The following is a 27115-nucleotide window of genomic DNA, read 5'->3' as shown; positions in this document are numbered from 1 at the left end:
GGAGTACTTCTATAAGTAGCTTTCTATTGTAAGTATCTGCATGCTCCCAGTGCCATGTGGACCCTAATAATCTCTAATTATCTTAGAGATAGTAAAATGAGGATTCATCTCTGAATATCTGCCTGAGCCACTAAGAAGAAAAAAAGAAGAAAGAAAAAAAGTAAAGATGTAATTAAACATTATAATGGAAGCTCCAACACAAGTCACTGCCATTTTATTGTCAGTGACATTTTATTAACCTCGAAGGAGCTACAGGCTTGCCTGTAACAGTGAATATTTACCACTGGAGTGACTACAGAAAAGTGCCTCTGATACCTCTTTAGCATGTTTTCTAGAGTCTTCTTTTTCCTAGTCAAATACTTTTAAAGATTATTATCAGTATGCTTTCTTTTTCATCCCAAATATAGAGATTAGCGTTTGTAATCCAAACATCTGGAAAGATCACAAAACTAGAATGTGCATGTACTACATTTTCTTTTAGCAAGACTGAGACACTACCAGTGAATGGTTAACAGGGACATGAACTTTTCACTGAGCTTGTGGATACCGTGAAATGTGAGAATGAGGTTACTTTGAGATAAGGACAAAGGCAGGTCATCAATCTAGATCACAATGATGGTTTCGAACATTAATTTTTCTTTTTCTTTTTGGTACTGGGGATTAAACTCAGGGCATTAAGCCCAACCGTAGTGCCACTAAGCTAAATCCCCAGCCCTTGCTGAATGTTAATTTTTTATCACCTTCTTAAGAAGAATATAACAAAAGCCCAAGTCCTCAAACCTGATGGCTTCTAGGTAACCAAAATTTATGATCTTTTTACTCTTTGCATCAGAATTTCGACCTGGAACTCATTCATGCTTGAGGAGCTGGAAGTTACTACCTGCTTACCTGCCAGTGGCCCTGGCGAACAGTGCTAAATAGGGGCACCGCCCCTCGGCGGTTTGGCTGGGCCACTGCAGCACCTTGTTCCAAGAGCAGACGGCACACCTCCAGTTTACCCCTGCCGGCTGCAGCTGTAAGGGCTGAGGGCAGAGAACAAAGACTGAGGTTAGGAGATTCTTGTCCTTTTTGAACCTTAATATTAAGCATGACCTTCAGGTACTTCCAAGTATTTATATAACTGCTAGTTTACCTTCGAAATAGTGATTGTGACTGCCCAGCCAAAGAATTTTTTGTTTTTTGGATACGGGGAATCAAACCCAGGGCCTTTGTATTGAGCTACGTTCTCAGACCTTTTTTATTTTTTGAGATGGAGTCTTGCTAAAGTTGCTGAATTGCTTAGGCTGGGCTCAAACTTATAATCTTTCTGTCTCAGTCTCCCAAAGTGCTGCGATTACTGGTGTACACCACCATACCCTGTGGGAGAATGTTTCTTAGGGCAATAGTAATAATCTACTGAAAAATCATCTTTGTCAAACTCACTTGGTTTTTTTCCTACCCAGATTGTCTTCCCTGCTTTGGCTTACCTCTCTTTTGATGCCTTGTCCTACCTATAAATCTTCTGCTAGTCTATGTGTAAGTGGTATCTAGAGAGAAGAGACTCTGTAGAAATGAAATCTTTTTTTAGAGTTCGCTGGGAACCACCTCTGACTAACTTTTATTCCTGAGCTCTCAAACCCAATGAATCAAAGTCAGAAATTGCAGTCTAAAAGCCCTGGGTGGGCATGTCTTTCTGCTTGCCTGCCTATCTCCCTCCTTTCTTCCTTCCTCATTAACTGAAGTACAAGATTCTCCTATATTTGCAATCATTTTTGTATGAGGATCAGAAGTGCTCAAGATAATAGTCTTGAAGATAAAAAAGTGTGATAAACTATTTTCTTCTGAATATAAAATAAAGGAGATAGCTGGACATGTGTGGTAGGGCATTTTTGTAGTCACAGCATTTTGAGAGGCTGAGGCAGGAGGAGATCAAGTTATAGCCAAGCTTTGGCAACTTAGCAAGACCTTGTCTAAGAAAAAAAATGTGTAAAGGACACAGCAGGAAGAAAAACATTTTATGGTCTTTCATAGAGTGGAATGTCTCTGAGTGTCTCCTGTAGCCTCAGTGTGCTGTTTTAATAGTAGAAAAAGGAATTTGCAGATAGTAAGTCCATCTTTTAACAAATAAGTATTTATTTTATTTATCTAGGAAATTAAAAATGCATAGATTTATTATTCTATAGAATGGATGAAGGGTGGGGAGGATGGAAAACTATTAGATGTCAGGGATTATACTTCATTTTAAAGAAAAGAGTTTTATTTCTTTCCTTAAATTAACTTGGAAAACTGATGTGGGAGACAACAGGTCCTTCCTTCATTATGACCACCTATTCAAATGACAGATCAGAAAATGACAGCATTTGGCAGGTGCAGATATTTCATTTTGTAAATTTTGCAATCTAATAAGAAAAGCCACTGAAATTCAAATCAAATGGTCACTTTATTATTTTTCCATTTAAGTGAAAATTACAGAATCTTGTCTTTGGATTTGGTCTAATTTATCCACAACTGAATCTTATACAAAACTAAAAGTAAAATCACCTATAATTTTCACAAAGATAAATTTTAAAGTAATCTTTTCCTTCCCCAAGGATAAGATGGGCTTACAGCCCATTTGCCCATCAGTTGGAAACTGGATAAAGATGTGGTTTTTCTGTAAAATGGAATACTACTCAGCCATAAAGAATGAGAAATTAGATTCATTCATAGGAAAATGGATACATATTGAGGATAGACTCCTAAGTGAAATATATAAGTCACACGTGTAAATACCGAATAGTTTCTCTGGTGTGAAAAGCTATAATAGTACATAAGGCCCTAATAAGATAATTGACCATGTGAAATAGGAAGAAAAGGGCTAAAGGTGTAGGGAAAATGGGAAGGGTAGGAGAAAGGAAATAAGGGAAAAGAAAAAAATATGAGAAAATGAAAAAATGGAAACAAAGTGTTTGTAAATGGGGAGGGGAAGAGGAGGTGAAGGGAGGGCAGGGACAAGGGGAAAAAAATGAGAACCAAGACCTGTCCTGTAAAGGTACAAGATCCCAATAATGGACATAATTGTACTATATACCTAAAATGTACCAATAAACTCAATAAAAGAAGGGAAAAGAAAAAAATATGAGAAAATGAAAAAATGGAAACAAAGTGTTTGTAAATGGGGAGGGGAAGAGGAGGTGAAGGGAGGGCAGGGACAAGGGGAAAAAAATGAGAACCAAGACCTGTCCTGTAAAGGTACAAGATCCCAATAATGAACATAATTGTACTATATACCTAAAATGTACCAATAAACTCAATAAAAGAAAAAAAAATAAAAAAAAATAAGATGGGCTTATGAAGGGTGATAGTTTTCCATGATTTATGTACTCTTAAGCCAGGTTTATGACTTGTGTGTTTTAAATTTTTATTTCAGAATTGATACTGGGTTGCCTGCCTTGTCAGTGTAAGGTCCCGAGTTTGATCCCCGGTAGCAAAAAAAAAAATTGACACTGGTATTTCTGTTCAGTTCCTCACAGAAGGCTTGGTCTTATCTAAGGGTGAAAATCATTTTCAAGCTCTGAATGAATGAGCACACGTGTTAATGGCTGTAATTATTTACTTGACAAAGAAGTTTTGTCCTGATCCTTTTAAATACATGGGATCTTCTTTATTTCCCAAGTTTGTATTTCCAACTGTTCAGGAAAAAACCTCATGTATATATAGGGTGGAACACCAGAGTGGTTTAAGAAGCTGTCAGATATAGATCTGGACATCATAAGAATCCTTTTATAGTACATTAAACAAACTACTCCTTTGTTCTGATCCCATTTAAAGTAGCTACTAGGTGATAGGGTTGCTGCAAGCGTCCTTATGTGTGCATTATTTTTCATCAAAGAATCTACAGCACCCCGGAGAAAAAAAAAGATATTTCAGAATCAAGCCTCTTATTAGTTAGTGATGCCAGTTCACAGAACATGTTTGCATATTCACAGCCAGTGCTCTTCTGCAAAGTTATACTGTTTACTCCAGCAGTTACATTTCTCTAGTTGGCCCATTTCTCTCTGTTGAATACACATTTTTTTGGGAGGGAATGTTCCATTTGGCATTTTTCTTTGTTGTATTATCTCTGCTGCTTAAGTTATGATGTCATTTGGCAGCAAATTTCAGTCGATAGCTAGACATGGTCATTAACACAGCTGGCCAATTTAAACTCAAAAAAATACAACTATGTAAAGCAGAGTTTGGACTTTTCAAATTCCAAGAGCAAGACTTGCTTTGGTTGGATTTTTATGAGTCTTATCAAAAACTGTTAGAACTTTTTTGAAAGAAAGATTAAGGTAAAGTCAGGTCTGTAAAGTTAACAAACTGATTCTTAGAGCAAATATAGCAATCAGGAGCAAAGTCTTGTTCCAAGGACCAGAAAAAGAATTTGTTCCCTAGCTTGTCAGAAGCCAGTAAGATTATTTGACATAAATGTTTTTTCCCTCAAAGGGAAACAGCTAAAGAGTTTAAAGTGGCAGAGATGATGCAGCTCAGAGTTGGAGAAATACTCAAAGTTGGTTGGATGGGATGCAGAGAAGTAATGACTCTTTTATCTATTTTCAACCTGGAAAGAGTACACCATGTTAAGATGAATGGTAGCAAGGTGGCTGGGAGACATAAACTGATTATTGCTACCCAAAGCATTAGTTAAACATTTATTGAGCTATTTGTCAGACACTGTTTCTGATCTCAACAAACCTATGGTTGAATAAGAAAAACAGATAATGCATTAGTATGCAGGGTGGTAAGCACAACAGAGATAAGTCTGTGGTATGGGAGTGGTGAAGGAAAAGTATCTGAAAAGGCCTTCAGGAAGAAAAGATAATCTGAGGTAGATAAAGAACGATAAATAAGAGACTTACAGGTATGGGAGGACGTGAGGTATGCTGAGATGGCACTGAAACAACATTATAGGAAATAACATTATGTTGTTTTTAAATTGGAATTACTGGAGAAGATAGGCAATAGATGAGCCTGGAGATCATGCCTGTTTTTTTTTAAATGCTATATTAATTCTACAAGTAGTAAAAAAAGCCAGCTGACATTTTAATTTCTTAAAATTTTGAGATAGTACATACATATGAAAATTAAGAAAATATTTTTTAAAATCCAAGGCCACAAGGTTTTATTCTAATATCTAATTCATATTAATAAAAATAGTCCTCTGTTTAGTTTATTCTCTTCTTGAAGCTTTTTAAGGATTTCTTTCAAGTATAACACTAGAATGTTATATTTGGTATAATGACTACTAACTTTGTAATTTCTAGTCATGATCATCATTGGGCCATGATTTTTCTTTCTGCCACCCTCAGTGGTTATATGTCCATGTTGTGGGCAAAAGAGATCTACTGGGAGGTATGGCAACACTATATTGGGAAAGGCTGTGCTGACAGGAAAAGTAAGGCAACACATTCTTTCTATAGCTCGGGTCACATATGGATACTTCAAAACTGCTGATGTCTTGGTCATTCCCTTCCCCAAAGCCTGTCCTCTAGCTTCTCTTTTTTAAAATTTTTATTTATTTATTTTTTAAGCTTCTCTTAAGAGTGGTGTTCCAGAGACAACAGCTGTTTCCAGCTGCACATTTTCCTTTACTCTTAAGCTGCAGCTGCCTGGCATCTGCTTCCTTTGGCTCTTACAGAGGGAGGAATTGTTTGAGCAGCAAATTCCTGAGCTTTGGACCATGCCATGTGATATTGTTAAAGTCACGAAACCTAAATGAAATTTTGTCATGGGAAAAAATATCATAATTCAATAGGTTGTTATAAATTTTAAATGAATTCAAGAATCTTATTTTTAGTAACATTCTTACTCTAAGCAAAATGTACATCTTTCTTTTTTAGTAGAATACTTCCCCTAAATTATCCATCCAAGTATTGTTCTATTTATCTTGGCAAATATGACACATATCTGTGGTTACTCAACCATTTTCCTGGTCTAGAATTCATAAAAACACATCAAAGATTACTAATGTTTCTCCAGATGCTCTATTTTAGACTTGGAGGAAAGACAATAATCATTTCCTGAAAAGGTCACAAGGAAGAGCCTTCTATCTGGCAGTGAGTACCAGTGGCTTGTGAGGTTTGGAAGATACCTGGGTCATCCAGGTATCGCTAAGTATTTTGCAGAGAATACCAAATGATTCAGAAATTGCTTTGTTATAAACCCAAGGGGAATTGCATGGGGCTGGGCTTTAACTGGGTGGTACCTTCATTTTGCATAGAGGCAGCAACTTTACTTATAATGTAAAGCTCAACTGTGTCAGCTATCACTCTACCAAGATGTCATGTTAAAACAGATGTGGCTGGAAGTGTGGCTCAGTGGTAGAGCACCTGTCTGGGATTTATGAGGTCCTGCCTGGGTTCAACCTCAGAGGGATAAAAATGTAACCTCCTGGCTTACAGCTATAGGCGGACAAAATGATTTTAATGGGAAAAATACTACAAAAATCACGTTAAAAAGAGAAAGGCCACAACTGTTTTCTGCTCTGCTTTGGCACACTGTAAGCAAACTTTCAGTCTTTTGAAAATATCTGGAAACAAGAGTGGGGAAAGAAAGGTTTTGTTTGAAACTGCGAATGGTATACAGAATCCAAAGGGAAATGGACTAAAAAAGGGAAATTTCCCGACTTGGGCTACATCAGTCTCAAAAACAAAAGTCCTGGGCTGGGGATTTAGCTCAGTGGTTCTGGCAACTGCCTCATTAGTGCAAGGACCTGAGTTCAATCCCAGGTACGGGGGTGGGGGAAGAAAACGAAAGTCCTAAAACAGAAGAGTATCAAGAGTATCAAAGGTATGGGGGGGCAGGGGGGAGATGAAGGTATGAGATTCAGAGTCCACATAAATACAACATAACACATGAGAGGGCAATGTCCATGAGAAGTACCTGTCTCTCCCCAGAGACTGTCAAAGCTGTTGATCTGTGCTCGCTCCACTTCTTCTTCATCTTTTTCTGGAAGATCAAGTAGGTAGGAGACAATCTGAAACAAGAAGTTGTGTTAGCTCAAACTTGACATGGAAAACTATGTTACTATATTGCTGCTTGTGAGGTCTGGAAGATGTTTTGGTAATCCAAGTTATCACTACGTATCCCGCATATAAAAGGAATCAGAACTCATTGTCTTAGCACAGAAACTCAAAATTGCCCTGATAAGCATCTATTCTATCAGTTTATATGTTTCTTTTGAGCATAATTCACTTTTTTTTTTTTTTTTTTTTTGTACGGGGATTGAACTCGGGACCTTGCACTTGTGAGGCAGGTGGTGGAACCACTGAGCTAAATCCCCAGCCCGGTGTGTGATTTTTTAAAAACTACATATTTCTTCTATTAAGGTTAGAGACATTCTTTTATCCTTCCAATAAGGCTGCAATGGAAAAAATTGAGGGCCTATATATCTTCTGAGTAGAATGATTATTCTTTTTTCTCTCAGAAGAATGACTGTTTGGGTCTAGCATAGGGACAACGGCTGCTAACCACAAAGAGAAAGTATTGTTCTATTTCCAGGAATTTTGACTGGACAGTGTTAAAAAGTCTTCTATAGAATGTAAAGATTTCAATTGTATTCAACATTCTCTTGGTGACATACCACATCAGTTGACAGGGTAGCTATTTCACTGAGCATCCTATGCAGTAGTAGGGAGCTGGTTTGCAGTGGCCCATAAGAGCTAACTGCGACATTTCAGAAATTTTGTAAGTCAGCTGTTAAATAAAACCAATTATTTATTAAAAATTAAATAATACTAAAGTAAATTACATTAAAAAACAAGGTAGAGCTGGGCATGGTGGCGTATGTCTATAATCCCAGCACTCAGGAGGCTGAGGCATGAGGATCGCTCTGAGTTTGAGATCAGTCTGGGCTACACAGTGAGTTCCAGGTCAGGCTCAAGTACATAGTGAGACCCTGTCTCAAAGCACCCCCCCCCAAAAAAAACAAGGTAGAAAAGTACTCAAATTTGAGCTGGAGATGTAGCTCAGTGGTAGGGACCTTGTTTAGCATGTAAGAAGCCCTGGCTTTGATCCCCAGCACTAGAAAAAATAAACAAAACTCCCTCAAATCTCATAACTGCCTAGTTATTCAACTACATTTTCTTACTATCTATGCTACTGAGGTTATATTTATTGTGTCTATAGAGTGGAAATATTACATAATGGCTTCTACCTTTGTGTTCAATGATTATCATAGTTGAAATTGGCCATGGTGGGAATATTTATACCCTAGAAGTAGGCAAACAGCGTAAATCAGTGTTGCCTTAGAGATAAAGCTAAAGCTTCAGTTCAAAAATATATGTACATAAAAATTACAAGTGGTTTAGCAATACATTACATATTGCATTTAAAGGCAGTAAAATTATTGGGAAAAGAGCAAAATGGGACATAACTCCATGTGTCAAATCATGGTTTGGTTGCAACCAAAGGTTAGCCACAGGTACAAATTTGGTAAAAATTGATGGACTAGTTGAGTAAGAATACTTTGTATTTTATTATTTGTGAAGTGTGCAACATATTTTTTTTGTTTTGTTTTGTTTTTTGCTTTTGGTACCAGGATCGAACTCGGGTCCTTGTGCTTGCAAGGCAGGCTGCAGAACCACTAAGCTAAATCCCCGGCCTCATATTTTTTAGATTAGTAAAATTTATAAACACACACACACACACACACACACACACACACCCTACCTGTTCCACTCTGCTCCCCTCCCCAGGGTCAACTGTTAAACATTTTACACATTCGCCACTATTACTATTATTATTATTAATAAATAACATTACTATTATTAATAAATAAATTAGCAAAAATACCATTTGTGTAGTGTTTAATTGTGTACAAAGCACCTTTCTCAACAGCTTGTAAAAAAAGAATTTAATAACTTCACTCTACAGATAGGAAACTAAGGTTCTAAGAGATTAGGTAAATCACCCAAGATCTAGATTTAATTAGCAGCAAAGCTAGGACCAAAACCTGAGCCTTCTGAGGTTTTTCACTTTGTATTATTCCCTTTCCATATTGTCTAACCATGTGACAATAACTAATCCATCTGTGGTTCAGTGTCATTGGTAAATATGGGTGGGAATATGGGGAGGGATTAGATTAGATAACTTCCAAGTTCCTTTCCAACTCTCCTGTTCTATGCCCACAATTCTAGGTACCTTAGCATGTGAGTAGTCAAGCGCCTAATGGACTTTAATCTCTTTATTCCTCAGAGTAGTATTAATTTACATGGTAATTTTGTAACAGGTATGCCTTTTCTCCCAGTTTTCTAGGTCCTTAAATACACACTATCCCGCCTTCTTTTTCTTCTTACCTCAGTGTAACCCATGCTAGCTGCAGCAATGAGGGCCTGCTGGATGGCATGGCTCTTCTTAAACACTCCTTGCTGCTGGCCAGCCATTGTCCAGTCACACTGAATCAAAAATTTTACAACCTCTAGATGACCTCGGAGTGCAGCATGAACCAAGGCACACTGCCCATTCTTATCCAAGTGATCCACCTAAGGAGACAGAACAACAACATCTGTGTTAACCTGGACCTGTGGCTGTACCCTCAATCAGTTCAATGCACATGTCTAGACTAGTAATGTTCATCCACTGCCATTTGGTAAAACAATCTTTGAGGGAAATTACAAGATATTCTATTTGGGCTAGATCATGTCACAGTTCTGCTAGATGTCTCTCTGGGGAGAACTTCATTTCTCTAGAAAAGGTCAGATTTTTGTTTTCACATTAAAAGAAAAAAAATTCCTCAGCTCAAGCTGTTTTCCTCAGGTACATTCTACTTTGTGAACAAATAGTTCTTTTCAGACCGAGATTTGAGAGACTTATAACTCTGCTCACACAGAAACTGGTCTTTGAAATTATGAAAAGGGGAAAAAAATTTGGAGCTCCATTTTTTTTTTTATTCCAAAATAAGCAAACTATTATCATAAATCACTCACTTGACAATCAAGCTTTGGCAAAGGCCATTTCTCTCTTTCAGAAGGGAAGACTCTCAAAGATCTGGCCCAAATGGCTATAGGCATTTGGAGTTTAATTCTAGACTAAGCTCTAATAATAGGTTTTCTAATTTCAGTGGTGGTTATAAGTTTAAGCTGAAAAAAGAGACCAAGATCAATTTACCAGAAGGCCCTTAGCCATAAGTTTCAATGCATGAAAAAACTTTTTCTAGGAAGAATATGTTATCTGTCTGTGGTAGTGAGAGCACTTAAAAATCTAAGTTCTAGAATGTCTGCTTCTCCCACTGACTTTGGTTTCACCCAGCAACCCATATGACAAAGGTTTAATGAATGTACAATGTGCCAAAGGCGAATAACACAGTAATATACAGATTTTGCTTTCAAGAAATTTTAAATGTACTGTAAGATATGACCAATGTAACAAAGTACTATCCAAACAATGAAGGATATATGATAAATGTCACAAGAAAAGAAAAGTACAATAAAATTCCAAAGAAAGGAAAAATTAATTCCTGACTTAAAATTAAGAACAAATTCAGAAAGTTTATTCCACTTCAACTGGCTGACATAGGAAATTAAACTTATTCTAGTTTTTTCAAGGGTAAGGTGCAGCCATGTTTTGCAATGCTAGACTAAATGGTTTGAATTTCACCAGTAGGTGGTAAAGAGTTATTGCAAATCTTCATGCTCTTAACTGCATTTTCAAAAAGTAAGGGGATGAATAAAAGAAATCACAACTCCTTGGAGAAATCAATGATTCCAAGGCTGGGGCAGTAATAGGAAGAGATGATTCTGGACCATCTTGTGGTGCAAGGAAAGAAGAAAGTTACTCCACAATAGTAGGGGAAGTTGAAAGGACACAAGAGCCAATGACTAAATCTGAGGTAATCTGTACAATAAAATGAAAACTAATGGCAATTGTTTACAGGCCTTAAGATAAAATAAATATCTATTATTTCATAGTGTTATAAATTGAACAAATAAATACATAATGAGAAGAGAAAGCTTTTCCTTCAGTGAAATTACAACTAATAAATGTTGAAGGAATGAAAATAGAAAGTCATCATTAGACAAATACCACAGCAATATTATTGAAGCAAGAATCATTGATGAATCCTAAAATAAAGGTATGTATCTACTTAGTCTCAAATCATCCACCTGAAAGATACAGTATTTCTTAATTGTAAAGGGAAAAACAATAATCTGAGTTGAAATCTGGAAGACTATCTTAACTAAGTGATTGAAGTTAACAACATCTATAATAAGACATATTTATCTTATGAACCTCAAGTGCTGCATTTCAATAATGATACAGTATTACTTATGTAGCCTTGACAAAAATATATAAACTTGATCTAAAGTCTATAAGAAAATATTGGACAAATTTAAAAACTTCCAAGAAAACTGGCCTGTCTTTTTCAAATTTGTCAAGAATATAAAAGACAAAGGAAAATCAAGAAATTCACAAAAAGAAGGAAACTAAGGAGACACAACTAAATGTAATGTGGAATCCTAAATTGGCTCTTGTAACAGAAAAAGGACATAAGCAGGACAATTGGGAAAATTTCCATAAAGTGTGCAGATTAGTTAATAGTACTACATCAATATTAATTTTCTGCTTTTTATAACTGGACTATGGTTACTCAAGCTGTTACCATTAGGTGGAGGATATAGGAGAACTCTCTAGACTATTTTTACAATATTTTTCAATGTCTTGAATTGTTTCAAAAATAAAAGGTTTACAGATATTAAAGGAATGATGTGTAACAACATAAGGTTAGAATCTGAAAAGGGAGGCAGTTAGGAATGTAACAAAAGAATTTCCAGGAACTAGTAATTTTGAATTAATACTCACCCAAATGTAGTTGGGAGAGCTCAAGTCTGGTTGTATTTGATTCCAAAATCTATGATTTTATTTTATTTTATTTTTTTGGTTTTTTGAGACAGGGTCTCACTATGTAGTTGAGACTGACCTGGAACTCACTATGTAGTCCAGGCTGGTCTCAAACTCAGAGCGATCCTCCTGCCTCAGCCTCCTGAGTGCTGGGATTACAGGCATACACCACCACACCCAGCCCAAACCTATGATTTTAATGTGATCTTCCTGCCTCAGCCTCCTGAGTAGCTGGAATTATAGGTGTGAACCACCACGGCAGGCAGGCTTTAATTCTTTTTTTTGGTACCAGGGATTGAACTGGGACCTTGCACATGAGAGGCAGATGGTGGCACCACTGACCTAAACCCCCAGCCTAAGGCCTTTATTATTTTTATAGATGAAAAAGATTGAAAGAGGTTTAATAACTTTTCTTTATATGAAGTAAGTGTGCACTTAACCCAGTTGTGTATTTGACCCACCTGTATTTGTTTTTTGTTGTTGTTGTTTTGTTTTTGCTACCAGGGATTGAACTTGGGACCTTGTGCTTGCAAGGCAGGCAGCAGAACCACTGAGCTTAAATCCCTGGTAACCTGCTTGTTTGATTCCAAAGCTTTTGACTTTAAAGATTTGCTTCCTTTCTTTCTCAAGAAAGTCACACTGAAAGTGGTTAAGGAACCCTAAGGAAGCAGAGGTAGTAAGTAGAGGTGACAGGTCTGGTGGACAAGGAAGGGAAAATGGGATGGAGCCTCTGGTGGGCAGCAGAGGAGGGTTTCTCTGTTGGGTCAGGGGAGACATTCATAGGTTTCTAGAAATCGAGAGGGGGAGTGTAGTATGACTTTAGAAAAGGAATGAAGTAATGTGAGTCAAAGAGCAACTTACTGAGATCAAGAATAGAGGTGGGAGCAATCGCTTTGAAGAGTAAGGCAAATACCTTCTTTGAGACAGAAGTACAAGTGAGAGTATGTAATGACAAGTAGAGTTCTGAGATAGAGATACACTGAAATGAATTCAATTTTACTAATGCAGGAGGGTGGAAGAGGTGGGATGGTATTTTGAGAAGAGTGGAAATAATTTATATATCTGCTCTGAGGAACCAATGAAAGATGAATAAAATAATGATTTGGCAGTGTAAGGGCTGACCAGCAGAAAAGACACAGCTGAGATTTGAATTTACAGTAAAAGTAATAATGTTATGACCAATTATTTTCTTTCTAGAAGTGTCCAGTCAAACAAATGGATGTTATTATAGGTGGACAATTGCTGTGTCATTGTGAACACCCTAGGCTCTGCAATTTCACGTCTCAGGACTCAGCTCCCAAAGGAGTCTCAGGACTCCCATTTTCTCCCCTGGTAAGAGCACTGGACACCTCAGAATGAGATCACACATGTTACATGTATTTTACTGTGAAACTGACATCCTCAGTTTGCTTTCAGGACTGAATCAAAATACTATAAGCCATGATTTCCCTCAGAAACTTGTATTTGTGGGAAGTGAGAATTCTACCACCGAACCACCAAAGCTAACTGAGAACCTTGTGTTTGTGAAGCTAGTATTTTTCTTTTCTGAAGTTGAGTTCTTTTATAAAAATGGCTCTGGAGATACCATAAAGCAAACATTTTGGAAATGTTTTCAGCGAACTGAAATGCATTAACAAACACTTTGAGATGCCCTTGTTCAATCTGAGTATAGATAGGGAGAATCATCTTTTCCACAAATTTCTAGGATGGTGATCTTCAAGGACAGAATGAGGAGATCTGGTCTTCTCTCAACTACTTGGTAACATTTCTTTTCTTCATTTGAAAGACTTAAGAGTCTGCAGGAGCTGTTCAGTTCAGATCACCCACTGCAATCTCCTCATCCCCTCACTCTTCCTTCTCTCTCTCTGTTAGAAAGGGGCTGCTTTTGAGGTCAGTAGAGAATTTCTAGGTTGTCTAGTAGGGATGTTTTGTGGTTGCAGATAAATATACTTTCCCAAGTGCCTCTCAAAGATTAGTTGTGTCCAGATGCAGTGTGGACTGGCCCTGTCAAGTGGGCAAACACTGGGATGTAAGCAGAGCCAGCTTTCCTTTTTGTCTGTTCCCCCCATCAGGGTTTAATGTAACCAGTCTCCTGAGGTAACTCAGGATTTAAGAAAGAGTTTACATAAGGAAGGAAGAAAAAGGGAAGAAAGGAATAGTAGTAGAGGTGGACAGCCATTACCTTGGCCCGTTTCTTGCACAGTAGCACCACAATGCTCAGGAACCCTGCTGCTGCAGCATACCCCAGAGGAGTCAGGCCGCTTTCAGATGAGGCATCCACGTTGGCCCCAAACTCTAAAAGCAGGGCCACCATTTCTGTATAACCAAGATGAGACTGAACACATAGAATTGGAGCATTATTTAAAACCTCTGTCCGGTAATTAATATTGGCACCTCCCAAAATCAACAGTCGGCTGACCTAGAAATAAATAGAAATAATACTCAGACAAACATCAGGCACATTCTTTTAGCTTTTTTTAAAAAAATTAAATCACCCCAGATCCTACAAGTGTCTAGAAACATTTAGTAACTTCTACTTTATATTCTCTATTTGTTCCTTTTTCAATACAGGTACTTTTGTTTTTAGAAAGGAATGTAAAAAATCTTTACATAAACTGCTAAGTAGGTGGAGCAAATGCTACCTATATTCTAGAGCTGAACATTATCTCTACTAATCAAATTCTTGATCAGAAAATCTCCTTCCAAAACAAAGGCTAGCTGAGATCAATTTAGTCTCTAGAACTACCAAGGCCTGATCCCATATGTCAGAGTCAGCTGACACAGAAGCAGAAGGAAAACAGGGTCAGTTTCCAACTCATAGAATAAGATATTACAATTTAAAATATATTGTTATCAGTAAAAGGCTATTTAATATGGGACAGGCTAAGGCAAATCAGCAACTAAATAGTCACTCATTGTTCTTCTGGTTTTATTTATTTATTTATTTTTGGTTTTTGAGACAGGGTCTCACTATGTAGTTGAGACTGATCTAGAATTCACTGTGTAGCCCAGGCTGGTCTCGAACTCAACAACGATCCTTCTGCCTCAGCCTCCTGAGTGCTGGGATTACAGGCATGCACCACCATGCCCGGCAACTTCTAGTTTTATTTTTTTAGTTAATTCTTTAATCCACTTGTACTTCCTTTGTGTTTACCTTTATATTTGGAGTGTAGAGATTTCGTAAAGATGCCAATGCCATGGAAAGACCTTCTGTGCTATAGGAGATCCAGAGACCTTGGAGGATGGAGGATGATACACCAACTTTTTTACTCAAACCCTGAAAAAGAAATTTAGGGAGAATTATTAGGCCTGCTAAAAAGCATCGCAAGTAGTAAGTTAACGGTCTCTACTTTTTTGGTGCTAATTAAAGAGTCTCAACCTTAACAATGGCCATGCCCAGCAAAATCTATTTAATAATGTGGACAGAGACTAGTCCTGTAGGAACAAGATAAATATAATTCAGTAGTCTCTAGTAGTAAATTTACTTAACATCTTTCTTTTTTGCTCTATGTAATTTATTTTTCCATAGCTTTTCTAGTAGCCTTTTGATTAAATCCCTTAAATTCAAGTTACTAAAACATACATTGTGGCAGAGATACTGTGATGTGACCACAGACTATCATTTAAATTTCTTCCCTTGTATTTGAAAAAACTGTATTTTCTAGCCTCCTTTACAGTTAAGTGATCAATGTGACTGAGTTCCGGTTAATAAATTTTGGACAGAAGTAACATGTCATATACAGGGCTGGCCTCAAAACCTCCTGTGAATTTCTGCATACTTTCCATCCTTCTTGACTGCAAGATCTAACAGAGGACTCTTGATGCCCGGGATGATTTCTGACCTACTACACAGAAGGAACTTGTCTGATGATCTGAACTAGAGTGCACTACAGTGAATCTTTAAGTCTTTGAGATTTTGTAGGTTCTTTTTATCTGCTGGCATTCTTCACTCTGACTAACATACCCCAAAACAACCAATTTATTCATCCTTAGGGAAAAAAACCCCACAAACTTGAATGCCATCAGCAACATTTTTTTTTCCCTAGTGTGAATGGCATAGACCTCAACTATATGTATTTACCCCTTTCACAAGGGTTTCTCTAGTAGTAGAATAATTTTTTCTTTAAACTGCGTTAAGATACTCTCTGGCAACCATCTTACTGTTTTGCCAAAATATGGGTCAAGTGAGTTAAAGGCAGGAAATTTTCAGGATAGGAAGATACTAACAAAATTTGGGAACTAGGTGAAACTGGAGAGGTATGTTTTTTGAAGACTTACGCTACTTCTGCTTTTGTTCCTTCAAATGCAGGCTATTTTTGTCCAGAATATCTACATATATCCAAACCAGTGAGGTGTATTTATCTGGCATACTAGGGCAGGGGTGTCTACATAGGAGGAATATTTTAGTTTTTATGAGTTATAGGTTCTTCTAAGAATTAAGTCATAGTGCTCAAGCTCTTCAGGGGCCAAACTCTCTGAATGAAAAAAAAAATTCCTGTTCAGGGAATTCTCACAATACATGAAAGACTGAAAGACAAATAAGCTATGGGAAGGCTGAATGCATTATAAAAAGGCATTTCTGATGGACATCTGTTTTTCCCTGTAAGAATATTCTGATGCAACCAGATTATGTTAAAAATTTTATTTCTAAGAAATGTTCAAAGCAGATCCTTTCCCTACTCCTCATTTCTACATTTAAAAATCAGCTCAGTGGGCTGGAGATTTAGCTCAGTGGTACTGCTGCCTATCTCGGAAGTGCAAGGACTGGAGTTTGATCGCTGCTACCAAAAAAAAAAAAAAAAAAAAAAAAAAAAGTCAGCTTAAGTATTGTAGCAGGACAGTTCAAACTATCTAATGTTATATAGCACTGATTTGTAACATGGTAGTTTTTAAAAGAATCCTTCTAAAGCCAGGGGGAGTGGCACATGTCTGTAATCCCAGTGACTAGGGGGACTGAAGTGGGAGGATCTGAAGTTCAAGACAGCCTTGGCAACTTAGCAAGACACTGTCTCAAAAAGAAAAGGACTGAGGGTTTAGTTTGGTGATAGATGGCTTATGTAGCATGTATGAGGCCCTGTGTTTGCTTCTCAGCACTGCAAAGACAAAACAAATGAAAACAAAAAAGATACACATAAGCTTTGTATTAAGCAAATAATATAAATTTATTAAAAATCAAGTAGTGTAGTATTAAGAATAAAAGTAGCTTCAGTCCCTCATCATAATACTAAGAGATGGCTACTACTAACACACTGGTGCTAATTATTTAATATATTGTCTATACTCACGCAAACATACACATTTATATATAAACAAAGTAAATTATTTTATTAAATATTTTTATTTTATGGAAAATTTCAAACATTTAAAAAAATGAAGAGGAATAGTATAAACATCCTTAATCTAAAAATTTGGAAATTATCCCAAATCTGAAATCCTCTGAGCACTGACATGATGCCAAAGTGGAAAATTCCATACCTAATCTAATGAGATGGGTTGCAGTCACACACAGGCATACTAAAAACATTGTATAAATTTACTTCCAAGCTATGCTTGGAAGTTTGAAAAAATTTAAAGAAATAAAGAGGATTCTGCGTTTAGGATTGGGTCCCATACCTAAAATATCTTAATTTGTAAGTGTAAATAGTCCAAAATCAAAATAAAAACCAACCAAACTATCCAAAATCTAAAACATTTCTGGTCACAAGTATTTTGGATAAGAGGTATTCAACTTCACCTTGTGCATTCACCATCTCACATGAACAATTTTTAACTCATGGCTAATCTTACTTTGTTCTTTCATGCATATTTTTCTTCTGCCATCCTAGATTATTTTGAAGCAAACCCCAGTTTGTCAGCCAATATTTAACTATTTTAGCAAGTGTCTCTAAAAGATAAGAATTCTTTAAAAAACACAGTCCAACATATTAACACACTTATGTTGGGTGTGGTGGCACAAGCTAATAATCCTAGCATTCTGGGAGGCTGAGGCAGGAGGATCACAAGCTTGAATCTAGCCTGAGTAACTTAATACTTAGGGATGAGATGCTGTCTCAAAATGGAAAAATGAAACACTAAGAAAAAGAAAGGGCTGGGAAGTATCTCAGTGTGAAAGCCTTGATTCAATCCTCTATACCAAAAAAAAAAAAAAAAGATTCTGTGAAGTCAAACATCCAGACAAGGTTCAAATTTTGTTTTGTTTTGTTTGTCTTTTGGTACCAGGGATTGAACTTGGGACTCTGTGCTTGCGAGGCAGGTGGCAGAATCACTGAGCTAAATACCCGGTTCAAATTTTGATTGTCTCAACATAAAAAAAAAAAGTTTCAATTTGAGATCTACATCAGGTCGATAAATATTACAACTGGCTTTAAAACACTTCCAAAATATAAAGGAACAATTAGATATATTTTTATTAATTTTTCAAAAAAATTGTGGACAGATTGCATATGTATACATACTTTAGCCTCATTGTGTTTCAAAGGAGGCACAGCAGTTCATTATTTGGATATATCGTTATTTAAGTCAGCACTTTATAGATGAATATTTCTACGCAGTTCTGTTCTCTTTCTCCACTTTTCAAGTATATTTCAGTAATATTTCCTGTACACATATCCTTTGCTTTTGCCTTGTTTTTGAGACAGGGTCTCATTAATTCAGGTTGGCCTCAAATTCATGATCTTCCTTGCATCAGTACATGTATCTTTATTCATACAGCAAATATATTTGTAGGATATGCCTTTAAAAGTAGATGTTTTTATATTTTGTGCCATTTTGCATAGATTTGTCAAAGTGGCTGCCTGTATCTAAATATTCCTGATTTGAAAAACAAAGCTTGACAAACTGAAGAAGAGTGATGCTAATTACTTCTACTCATCCTCTTATTTCATCCTATCCTAATTATAAGTGATAGATAGACAAGACAGTAAGCCAAAAAAGTCAAATCTTGTGGAGCAGACCACTGGGTTCTTAGAAGCAATGCCACAATGAGAGCCTGAAACAGAATCTAGTTTTAACCCCTCACATCACAAAGAAATTATTGCCTTCTTTATCTTTCTCCATTATTTTAAAATGATGACTTGATTTCTAAATTATACACAGTGTCTCTGGCCTTGAGGAGGCTGATGTCTGTTTAGGACCCTTCCAAAAGTACCTACCTAGACACTATGAGCTGGATGCACTGTAACAAATAGGGGCAGATGACAACAGCTTCTTAGTGTTCATTATTATTTCAGAATCTCTTTTAATTTGTGCTAACACATGGGGACCTCAACTGTAGAGCCTCTAATTTGGTAATCAGTTCACATACAAGCACATATAAAAACCTGAAGCAAACCTATCACTAAGTTGCTATGATTACTATTTTGACATGAGAGCGCATATTTAGTATTTTTTTGGACAAATTCTAAATGCGACTCAGTCAGGATTGGAGCCCAGGTCTAGGGCTCACCTCCCTTGCAGATTCTAGAAATTTATTTTTTGGTATCGGGGATTGAACTCAGGCCCTTGCACTTTGCCACGATCTAAATCCTTGGCCCTTTATAACAGAATTTTAAAAAGAAAAATTAGGAATTTTTTCCTCTAAAATATGAATAAAAGGTAAGAATTAGTAATTATGTAGACCGATTTATTGGTAAGGTGGGAACAGTTAAAGCAAGTCACACTTAATGGCTTTAAGTTTTTTCAGTGACATAAGTTAAGCTATTTGTTGAGTTACTGGACTTGGTTAAGAGCTAGAAGAAAAACAAATGAAAAAAAGAGTGACGACAGACCTTGGTAAATGAACTTCAATTAAATGGTTCCGTAAATGGACCACAAAGCAGCACTGAGAGCCCTAATGAGTAAATTGGAGTAAAATCATAACAAATAGGCCTGAATATAGAGCCAGAGTCTATGATTTGGAATATTAGCTTTTTTTGCATATAGACTTTTGATTTCTATTAGTTGCTATAGTTGACCATTTGCTCCTGTGAGATATGAAAGAGTTTTAGTTTAAAGTCAACAAAGATTACAGGCAGATAGATGTGATCCTAGTACCAGCCAGGATGTGGCCAAACACAACTCACAATTAAATTCTAATCTGATGGTTTCCTTTTTATTTATTTTTTAATTTTTTGAGATAAGGTCTTATGGCTTGTCTCTAGATGTCTCCCTAAAGCCTCATGTGCTCATAGGTGGGGCTTTTTGGAGGTGGCTGGATTTAGTCCACTGACTGGTTTAGCATAGCTCTGGGTGTGGGTGGCACCAACTAATAGGCTTGTAGTCTGAATCGAATAAAAGGAAACAGAAGGCTTGCTGCTGCTTCCCTGCCTTCTGTCTGCCCTGCCACAGACTGTTCATACTGCCCTGCCTTGAAGCCAGCAGACTATGGACTGAAACCTCTATAAACTATGAGCTAAAATAAACCTTTGCTCCATTAACCTGTGGGTGTCAGGTTGTATTTTATCCCGGCAACAAGAAAAGTAACTAAGACACAGGGTGTTGGTGAGTAGTTCAGGCTGGCCTTGAACTCATGGTGATCCTCCCACCTCAGCCTTCTGAGTGTTGGGATTATAGGCACAGGCCACCACGCCTAGCTAAACTGATGGTTTCTAGGCTGGGTGTAGAGGCATATGCCTGTAATCCAAGCACTGTAACCCTAGCGCTCAGGAGACTGAGGTGGGAGGATCACCTCAAATTTAAGGCCAGCCTGGGCTACATAGTGAGACCCAGGTCCTGAGTTACTACAAAATGGTGTGGCTACTTTGGAAAGCAGAATGCAATTCCTCAAAATGTTCAACACACTTACTATATGACTAGAAATTCCACTTGAAAAAAAAAACAAACAACGAGACCAAGATCTGTCATGTAAAGGTACAAGATCTCAATAATGAATGTAATTGTACTGTATACCTTAAATGTACCAATAAACTCAATTAATAAAAAAAAAATGAGATAGGTCTTATGTTGCCCAGGCTCAAAACTCCTGGGTTCAAGTGATGATTTTCCTGTCTCAGTCTCTTGAGTGCTGGCACTATAGGCATGTACTACCAGGTGCCATAACTCTACGTCTAGGTATATATACTCAAGAGAAACTGAAGACATATTACCTATACATAAACCTATATCCTAACATTGTAAAGAGACTAAATGTCATTAAGGTGTGAATGTACTAAATGTGACATTAAAGCAAATCAATTTATTTTTTAAAAATGGAAAAAAAAACCCTATATGTTCATATTATTCACAACAGCCAAAAGTGGAAACAAACAAAAATGTGCTATACTCACACAATGGAGTATTACTTGGTAATAAAAGAAACAAAATACTGATATATACCATAACATTATGAACTCTGAACATTATGGCAAATGGAAGAAGCCAGAAACAGATCACATGTTACATGACTGCATTTATATGAAATGTCCAGAGAAGTCACATGTATAAATATAGAAAGTAGAGTGAAAATGAGCATGAGGTTTATTTTTTAGGCTCAGGAAATGTGCTGATAGTGGTGAAGGTGGCACAACTATAAATACACGAAAAATCATTGACATGTATACCTGAAGCTGGTGAGCTTTACATGGTTAAAGTTATACCTCAATAAATCTCTTAAAAAAAAAAAAAGGATTGAAAAGGTTCCACAGCTAGCCAAACATCCAGAATTGTAGACTATCAGCTTTCTCACATTTTAAAGTTATTAATGACGTGTCCATTTTTTTCAATGAATAAAGGAAAGACAAGGGAAGCCACATGTGGCGGGGAATGCTTGTAATCCAAGCACACTGAAGGCTGAGGCAGGGAGATTGCAAGTCTGAGCCTAGACTGAGCTATTTAGTGATTTAGTGAGAACTTGTCTCAAACAAACAAAACAAACAAAAAATGATTGAGGATGTATCTTACTATGAAGGCACTGGGTTCAATCCCCAGTATGAGGGGAAAAAAAGACAAGGGAAATTTAAAATGAGAAAGAAGTGTAAAAGTGGACTGTACATCACTGCTGATTATAAATTGTAAATGGAACTGATTATAATCATAAAGTCTATCTTTGCCTTTTGAACTTTTAAAAAAATTTTTGTGGATGGGCCAGGGATTTAGCTCAGTGGTTTTGCCACCTGCCTCACAAAGCATAAGGACCCAAGACAAATGCTCTATAACTAAACTGTATTTCCCAGCCCCTTGTCTTTGCTTTTCATGACCCTTAGCTGATGGGGACTAAGAATTCTAGCTGTCTGGAAGAAGCTAAAGCCTATCAAAGAGAGCACCCTGAATTTAAGGGACCCTGTAAACTTCATAACCAGAAAGCCATAGTCTAATTCTTCATTCATCTGTTTTAATCATATCACCATTGTATGAAGGAGTATTTACGGCCTTAATTGTACACGGAGCCAGTCTTATCTCAGGCAACTACGTAGTCTGCATCAACATCAGATAAAACTGTGCTAAGGACAAAGATATATGATTTAAATGTCGGTCTTTATGTTCTGGATAAAGTTATGCTTGGTCAAATGAAGCTTCGTGTTATTTCTCTGTTAATGTGGTATGTGTTTAGGGTGCACAAAGGTAGGTATCAGCTTCATCTTTGCATCTGATCCTAGGCAGACGGTGATGCTAAAAGATTAATACTTAAATTATTTTACCACTTATCTAAGAGATAATCTTAGAATTTATGAAAGTGGGAGGCATTTTTCAGTACACTTGAAACTGGAATGAGAAACCTTGCCTGTTATTTTAGTTCCACTGCTCTAAGTCAGTACAACAAATTTCCTTCTCTGCTTTTATGTGTTAAAACTGTTACCTGAAATATAAATTTCTTTAGAGTAGGGATTATATGTTCTTAACTTTTATATCCCTACTGCCTAGTACAGTGCTTCTATAAGTACTGAATAAATGAATGAATGCATACATGCACAAGGAAATTAATTATATGCCTTCCTCTGGGTGCACTAGTCCAATTTTATGAATGTTGAGAGAAGAAGCCAATACTTTTAGAGTTTTTTTTAAATTTTGAAATGGCTTGGAGGAAAACTGAGATTATAATTTGAGAGACACTGGGGAAGTAGCTCCAAGGAAAATTAGCATTCATTCCAGGTAAACAGTTTAAAAATCATTAACAACAGGAATATTAAGATCTTCACTAAAACAATCACAAGAAAATTGAAAGACTACCTACTCTCATTGATTTTAGTTTTTGGACACTAAAAACATGCAGTTAAGTGTGACAACATGACGGTCCCCAGGAGATGACAGATTACACACAGAACATACACGTGTATGTGTATATGCTCCTCACTTGGGTGATTACGCACACACATTTCCTAGAAAACCTAGCAATCCACTAAATTGGAAAATGACCAATGTAACTGTCTCTAGTACTTCTCCTCTCTGTAAGACAGGGGTAGTTCTCTTTTTAAAGACTAAGGGAGGAACAAGTTATATACTTTAGGACATGAACTAACTTTATAGCAAAATAATTTCAGCAAGCAGGGCCTACACTGAAATAACAGTAGTTTCATTTCACACATACTGTTAAGGAAAATTTGCTAGAGACAAAAAGAAAAAGGTCTCCCTATTTCTTTACCTTAAAGATGTGTGCTTTGAGGATATGATGTCCCAGTTCAATGGTCTGCTGTCGGTTTAGTTTTCCCTCTTGGCGGGAAAACCAAAAGGCAAGTAACGTGTGACCACTCCTGCAAAGAAAAATAGACTCATTTTAGAGTTGCAATGCCTCAATTCTTCTCTGCGATGGGTACTGTTCAGGCCTAGCTATATCTCCAACAAAATTCATTTGACTAATATCTTGAGGAAGGGTACTTGCTGCTGGGCAGATAGATAATGAGTATTTTTCCCCCAGTACCAGGGATTTAACTTTCGCTTGCCAGGCAGGCGTGGTGCCACTGAGCTACATCCCTGGCTCTGATAGTGAATGCTGTAAAGTTCTTAGCTTTTAACAGTCCTTTACCCAATCACATGTATGACTATTACAGTCAATGAGTGAACATCACTTCTAGTTGGATTACAACTATACCACACAAAGGTGACATTAACAGATTTTCCTTTTTATTTTTTGTCTCTGTCAGGAACTCTTTATTTTCCCAATCCTTAAATGTCAGTGTTTCTCAGGATTTTGGTTATTAGTATTTCCCACTCCATCCTGTCTGGATTAGCTCGTTCATCCTCAGAGCCTGTATTACCATCTACAACCTTTATATTTTTTGTCTACCTAGACCTCTCTTCTCAGGCTTAGACAAGTATTTAACCAAATGTTTACTGGATAATGTTCTTTGTAGCACCTAAACTCCACAGGTCCTAAGTGAATTAACAACCTCTTTCTCAAATGCAGTCTTCTCTGATCTCTCTACCAGCCCTCGATCCTTTTCCTGAGTAAAGCATTTTCTTTTTGGTGCCACCAGTATAGATTGTACATACCTCTAATATAGTATCTACCACACTGTCACATGCTCTTTTTTCCACCAGGCTGCGTTTCCTGATGGTTTCCAGTCCCCATATCTCCTTGCCAACAGATTTCTTATCTGTTCATGAAAGAAAAATCTCTTTTTCTGCATCTGGATACTGTTTTATCTGTCTATAATACCTACATCTGCTTCTTCCCTTTTTAAATCATACGATCAACTATCCTGAGGACAAAGCCAAAAAGCAAGCTAGGCTATAAGAACTGCAAAATTATAAAGCCCAAATCCTGACTGTAGCATCCAAACTGCCCTAATTTTTGACTTGCTATTATATAAAGTAATAACTTTCTTTTGATTAATACATTTGATTTATAATTATGTGTGTGTGTGTGTGTGTGTGTGTGTGTGTGTGTGTGTGTGTGTGTGTGTGTGTGTGTGTGTGTGTGTGTGTGTGTGTGTGTGTGTGTGTGTGTGTGTGTGTGTGAACTAGGGACTGAACTGAGGGCTTTCACACTGAGCTATATTCCCAGTCCTTTTATTTTTTTTACTTTGAGACAGAGTCTCGCTAAGTGACTAAATTAACTGCCCAGACTGGGCTTGAATTTTCAGTCTTACTGCATTGTTTGAGATGACATTTGCTATAATCTTTAGGAACTCGGACACTTAGAACTATGTGGCTCAGCAGGTTAGTGTCAGCAGACATCTTTATAACACTACTAACTCAACCCTTCTACTCCTTTCATTTGGAGCCACAGAAGAGGGAAATAAAATCATTATATCTGTTTCAGTCTAATGAACTAATCAAACAGAAGTAAACTTTTGCTAGTTGATATTTCCCTGATGGAAGATCTAAATATCTAATGGAGAATTTTCTTTTACATTGAGCATTAGCTTTGAAAATCTTAAATTGAAGCTTGAAAAACAAACATTTATTTCATTTTTTTTTTTTAGTTCTAGGGAAAAAGTTGCAAAATAGGGGCTAGGGATAATTCCCAACTTACACAGAAATCACCTCAAAGAGATCTATCTTCCTTCCTTCTTTCCTTCCTTTCTATCTCTCTCTCTCTTTCTTTCTTTTGTATTGGGTATCGAACTCAGGACCTTGTGCTAGTGAGACAGGCAGTGGTGCCACTGAGCTAAATCCCTGGCCCTGAGATTTTTAGTAAGATTTAAAAAGGCAATTCTAACCTTTGGCTTCACAGTTTTTAAAATGGTAATGGATACCAAGTCAATGTAAAACAAAAACAAATATACAAGTGAATGTTTAATTGGATAAGATTACCCACAATGGAAAGGAAGTTATTTAAGTGGAAAGACAACCAAACAAGGGCGGCTCACATGGCACCATCACTATCATCTGAAGGTCTGAAATCAAGGTTGTTTTGTGCTCACAAAATTTGGAAATTGCCACTGACTTTTATTTATCCCATGAAAACTCTGTTTAGTTGGTAGACTGTTTTAGTAGAACACAGAGAAGCTGGATGATAATGAGAAGCATTTATAAAGTGGCCTATTTTCAAGGTCTCAAAATTCTATCCAGTTATTAACAATAACAGTACTGTACATTTCCTGATATAAGAACTGTTACTTTAAGTGACTCATCCATGGCTGTATAATAATGACTAGGACTCCTGAATATAAGTCCCTAATCTACTACCTATGCTTTAGGCCATGAATAAGAACCCAAGCCTAGTAGGGTTAAGGTAAGAAATTTATGCCTGACTAGGAAATAAATGTTCAGTTGGCCAAAAAATTAACCCTGCCCTAGTGTTCACCATAGCTGAAGAATCCTGATAAGATGTTTACATTTCTCTAGTATGCACTGCATTTGGCTAGAAATGACAGTGCTGGCTTTTGCTGTTGACTGGGCACTGAGGAGAAACAGTAAGCAATATTGGTCAAGGATAAGGATCACAACTATAGTTCATTTTTAAAAAAAATAGAAGTATGATATAATAGAAGAATGGTTCTGAAGCCGGGCGTGGTGGCGCATGCCTGTAATCCCAGCACTTGGGAGGCTGAGGCAGGAGGATCGCTGTGAATTCAAGACCAGCCTGGGCTACATAGTGAGTTCCAGGTCAGTCTCAAATACACAGTGAGACCCTGTCTCAAAAAACAAAAAACAAAACAAAAGAAAAAAAGAATGGTTCTGATTAATTGGATTCAAAGCTGTGGTTAGGTTCAGGGATTTAGCTCAGTGGTTCCACTGCCTGCTTCGTAAGTGCAAGGTTCCAAGTTTGATCCCTGGTACAAAAAAACAAAAACAAAGCTATGGTTAAAGGGAAACAGAAATTTATATTATATGCTGGCATACATCTTTCCTGGTAAAATATGATACCACTAACTAAGGTGCAGACTGAAAGTGTTATACTTTTGTTTCTATTTCTCTTATCATTTGCTCACTCCTGAATCTTATTATTCTTTTTGACTCTCAGCCTCACCATTCTCTAAGATCACTGGTAGCCTCTTAATCCAGAATAGATTTCTCTTAGTCTTTCATCATTTTTCTCCCTATTATTTACTGTCTCCCCTTTCTCCTTCTTTTCTTCTCCCTACTCTTTAAAATGTTTAAAAAATTTTATTTGTTGGTTATATTTGAGACAGGGTCTTGCTATGTAGTCCAGACTGTCTAAGCTGGCCTTAAACTCACCATGTAGCCTAGGCTGGCCTCCAACTCTCAGTGATCCTCCTGCCTCAGCCTCTCAAGTGCTGGGATTTAAAGTGAGCACAAGCCAGGGATTTAGCTCAGTGGCACACTGCCTGCCTCATAAGAGCAAGGTTCTGAGTTCATCCGCAGTACCAAAAAAAAAAAAAAAAAAAAAAAAAAAAAAAAAAAAAAAAAAAAAAAAAAAAAAAAAAAAAAAAAAAAAAAAAAAAAAAAAAAAAAAAAA

The 27115-nt window shown here is 36.9% G+C and overlaps 1 protein-coding gene across 6 annotated transcripts in view; it reads right to left on the bottom strand.

Moving 5' to 3' along the window:
- The window catches only part of Tanc2 (tetratricopeptide repeat, ankyrin repeat and coiled-coil containing 2), a 341666-nt gene that overhangs the window by 20097 nt on the left and 294454 nt on the right, over positions 1-27115 (bottom strand). For all 6 annotated transcript variants that reach the window (XM_010637504.1, XM_010637505.1, XM_010637506.1 and 3 more), the window contains 6 exons: positions 23393-23501; positions 14993-15115; positions 14021-14257; positions 9297-9482; positions 6883-6976; positions 889-1022 (listed from right to left, as the gene is read on the bottom strand). In XM_010637504.1, coding sequence (XP_010635806.1) covers positions 889-1022; positions 6883-6976; positions 9297-9482; positions 14021-14257; positions 14993-15115; positions 23393-23501 — 883 coding nt within the window. The remainder of the gene's footprint in view (positions 1-888; positions 1023-6882; positions 6977-9296; positions 9483-14020; positions 14258-14992; positions 15116-23392; positions 23502-27115) is intronic.

The sequence above is a fragment of the Fukomys damarensis genome, unplaced genomic scaffold (genome assembly GCF_012274545.1).
Source record: "Fukomys damarensis isolate Sample0158 unplaced genomic scaffold, DMR_v1.0_HiC HiC_scaffold_23, whole genome shotgun sequence".
NCBI lineage: Eukaryota > Metazoa > Chordata > Mammalia > Rodentia > Bathyergidae > Fukomys > Fukomys damarensis.
Note: the sequence above shows the minus strand (reverse complement) of the source record. Positions and strands in the feature narration are given on the sequence as shown.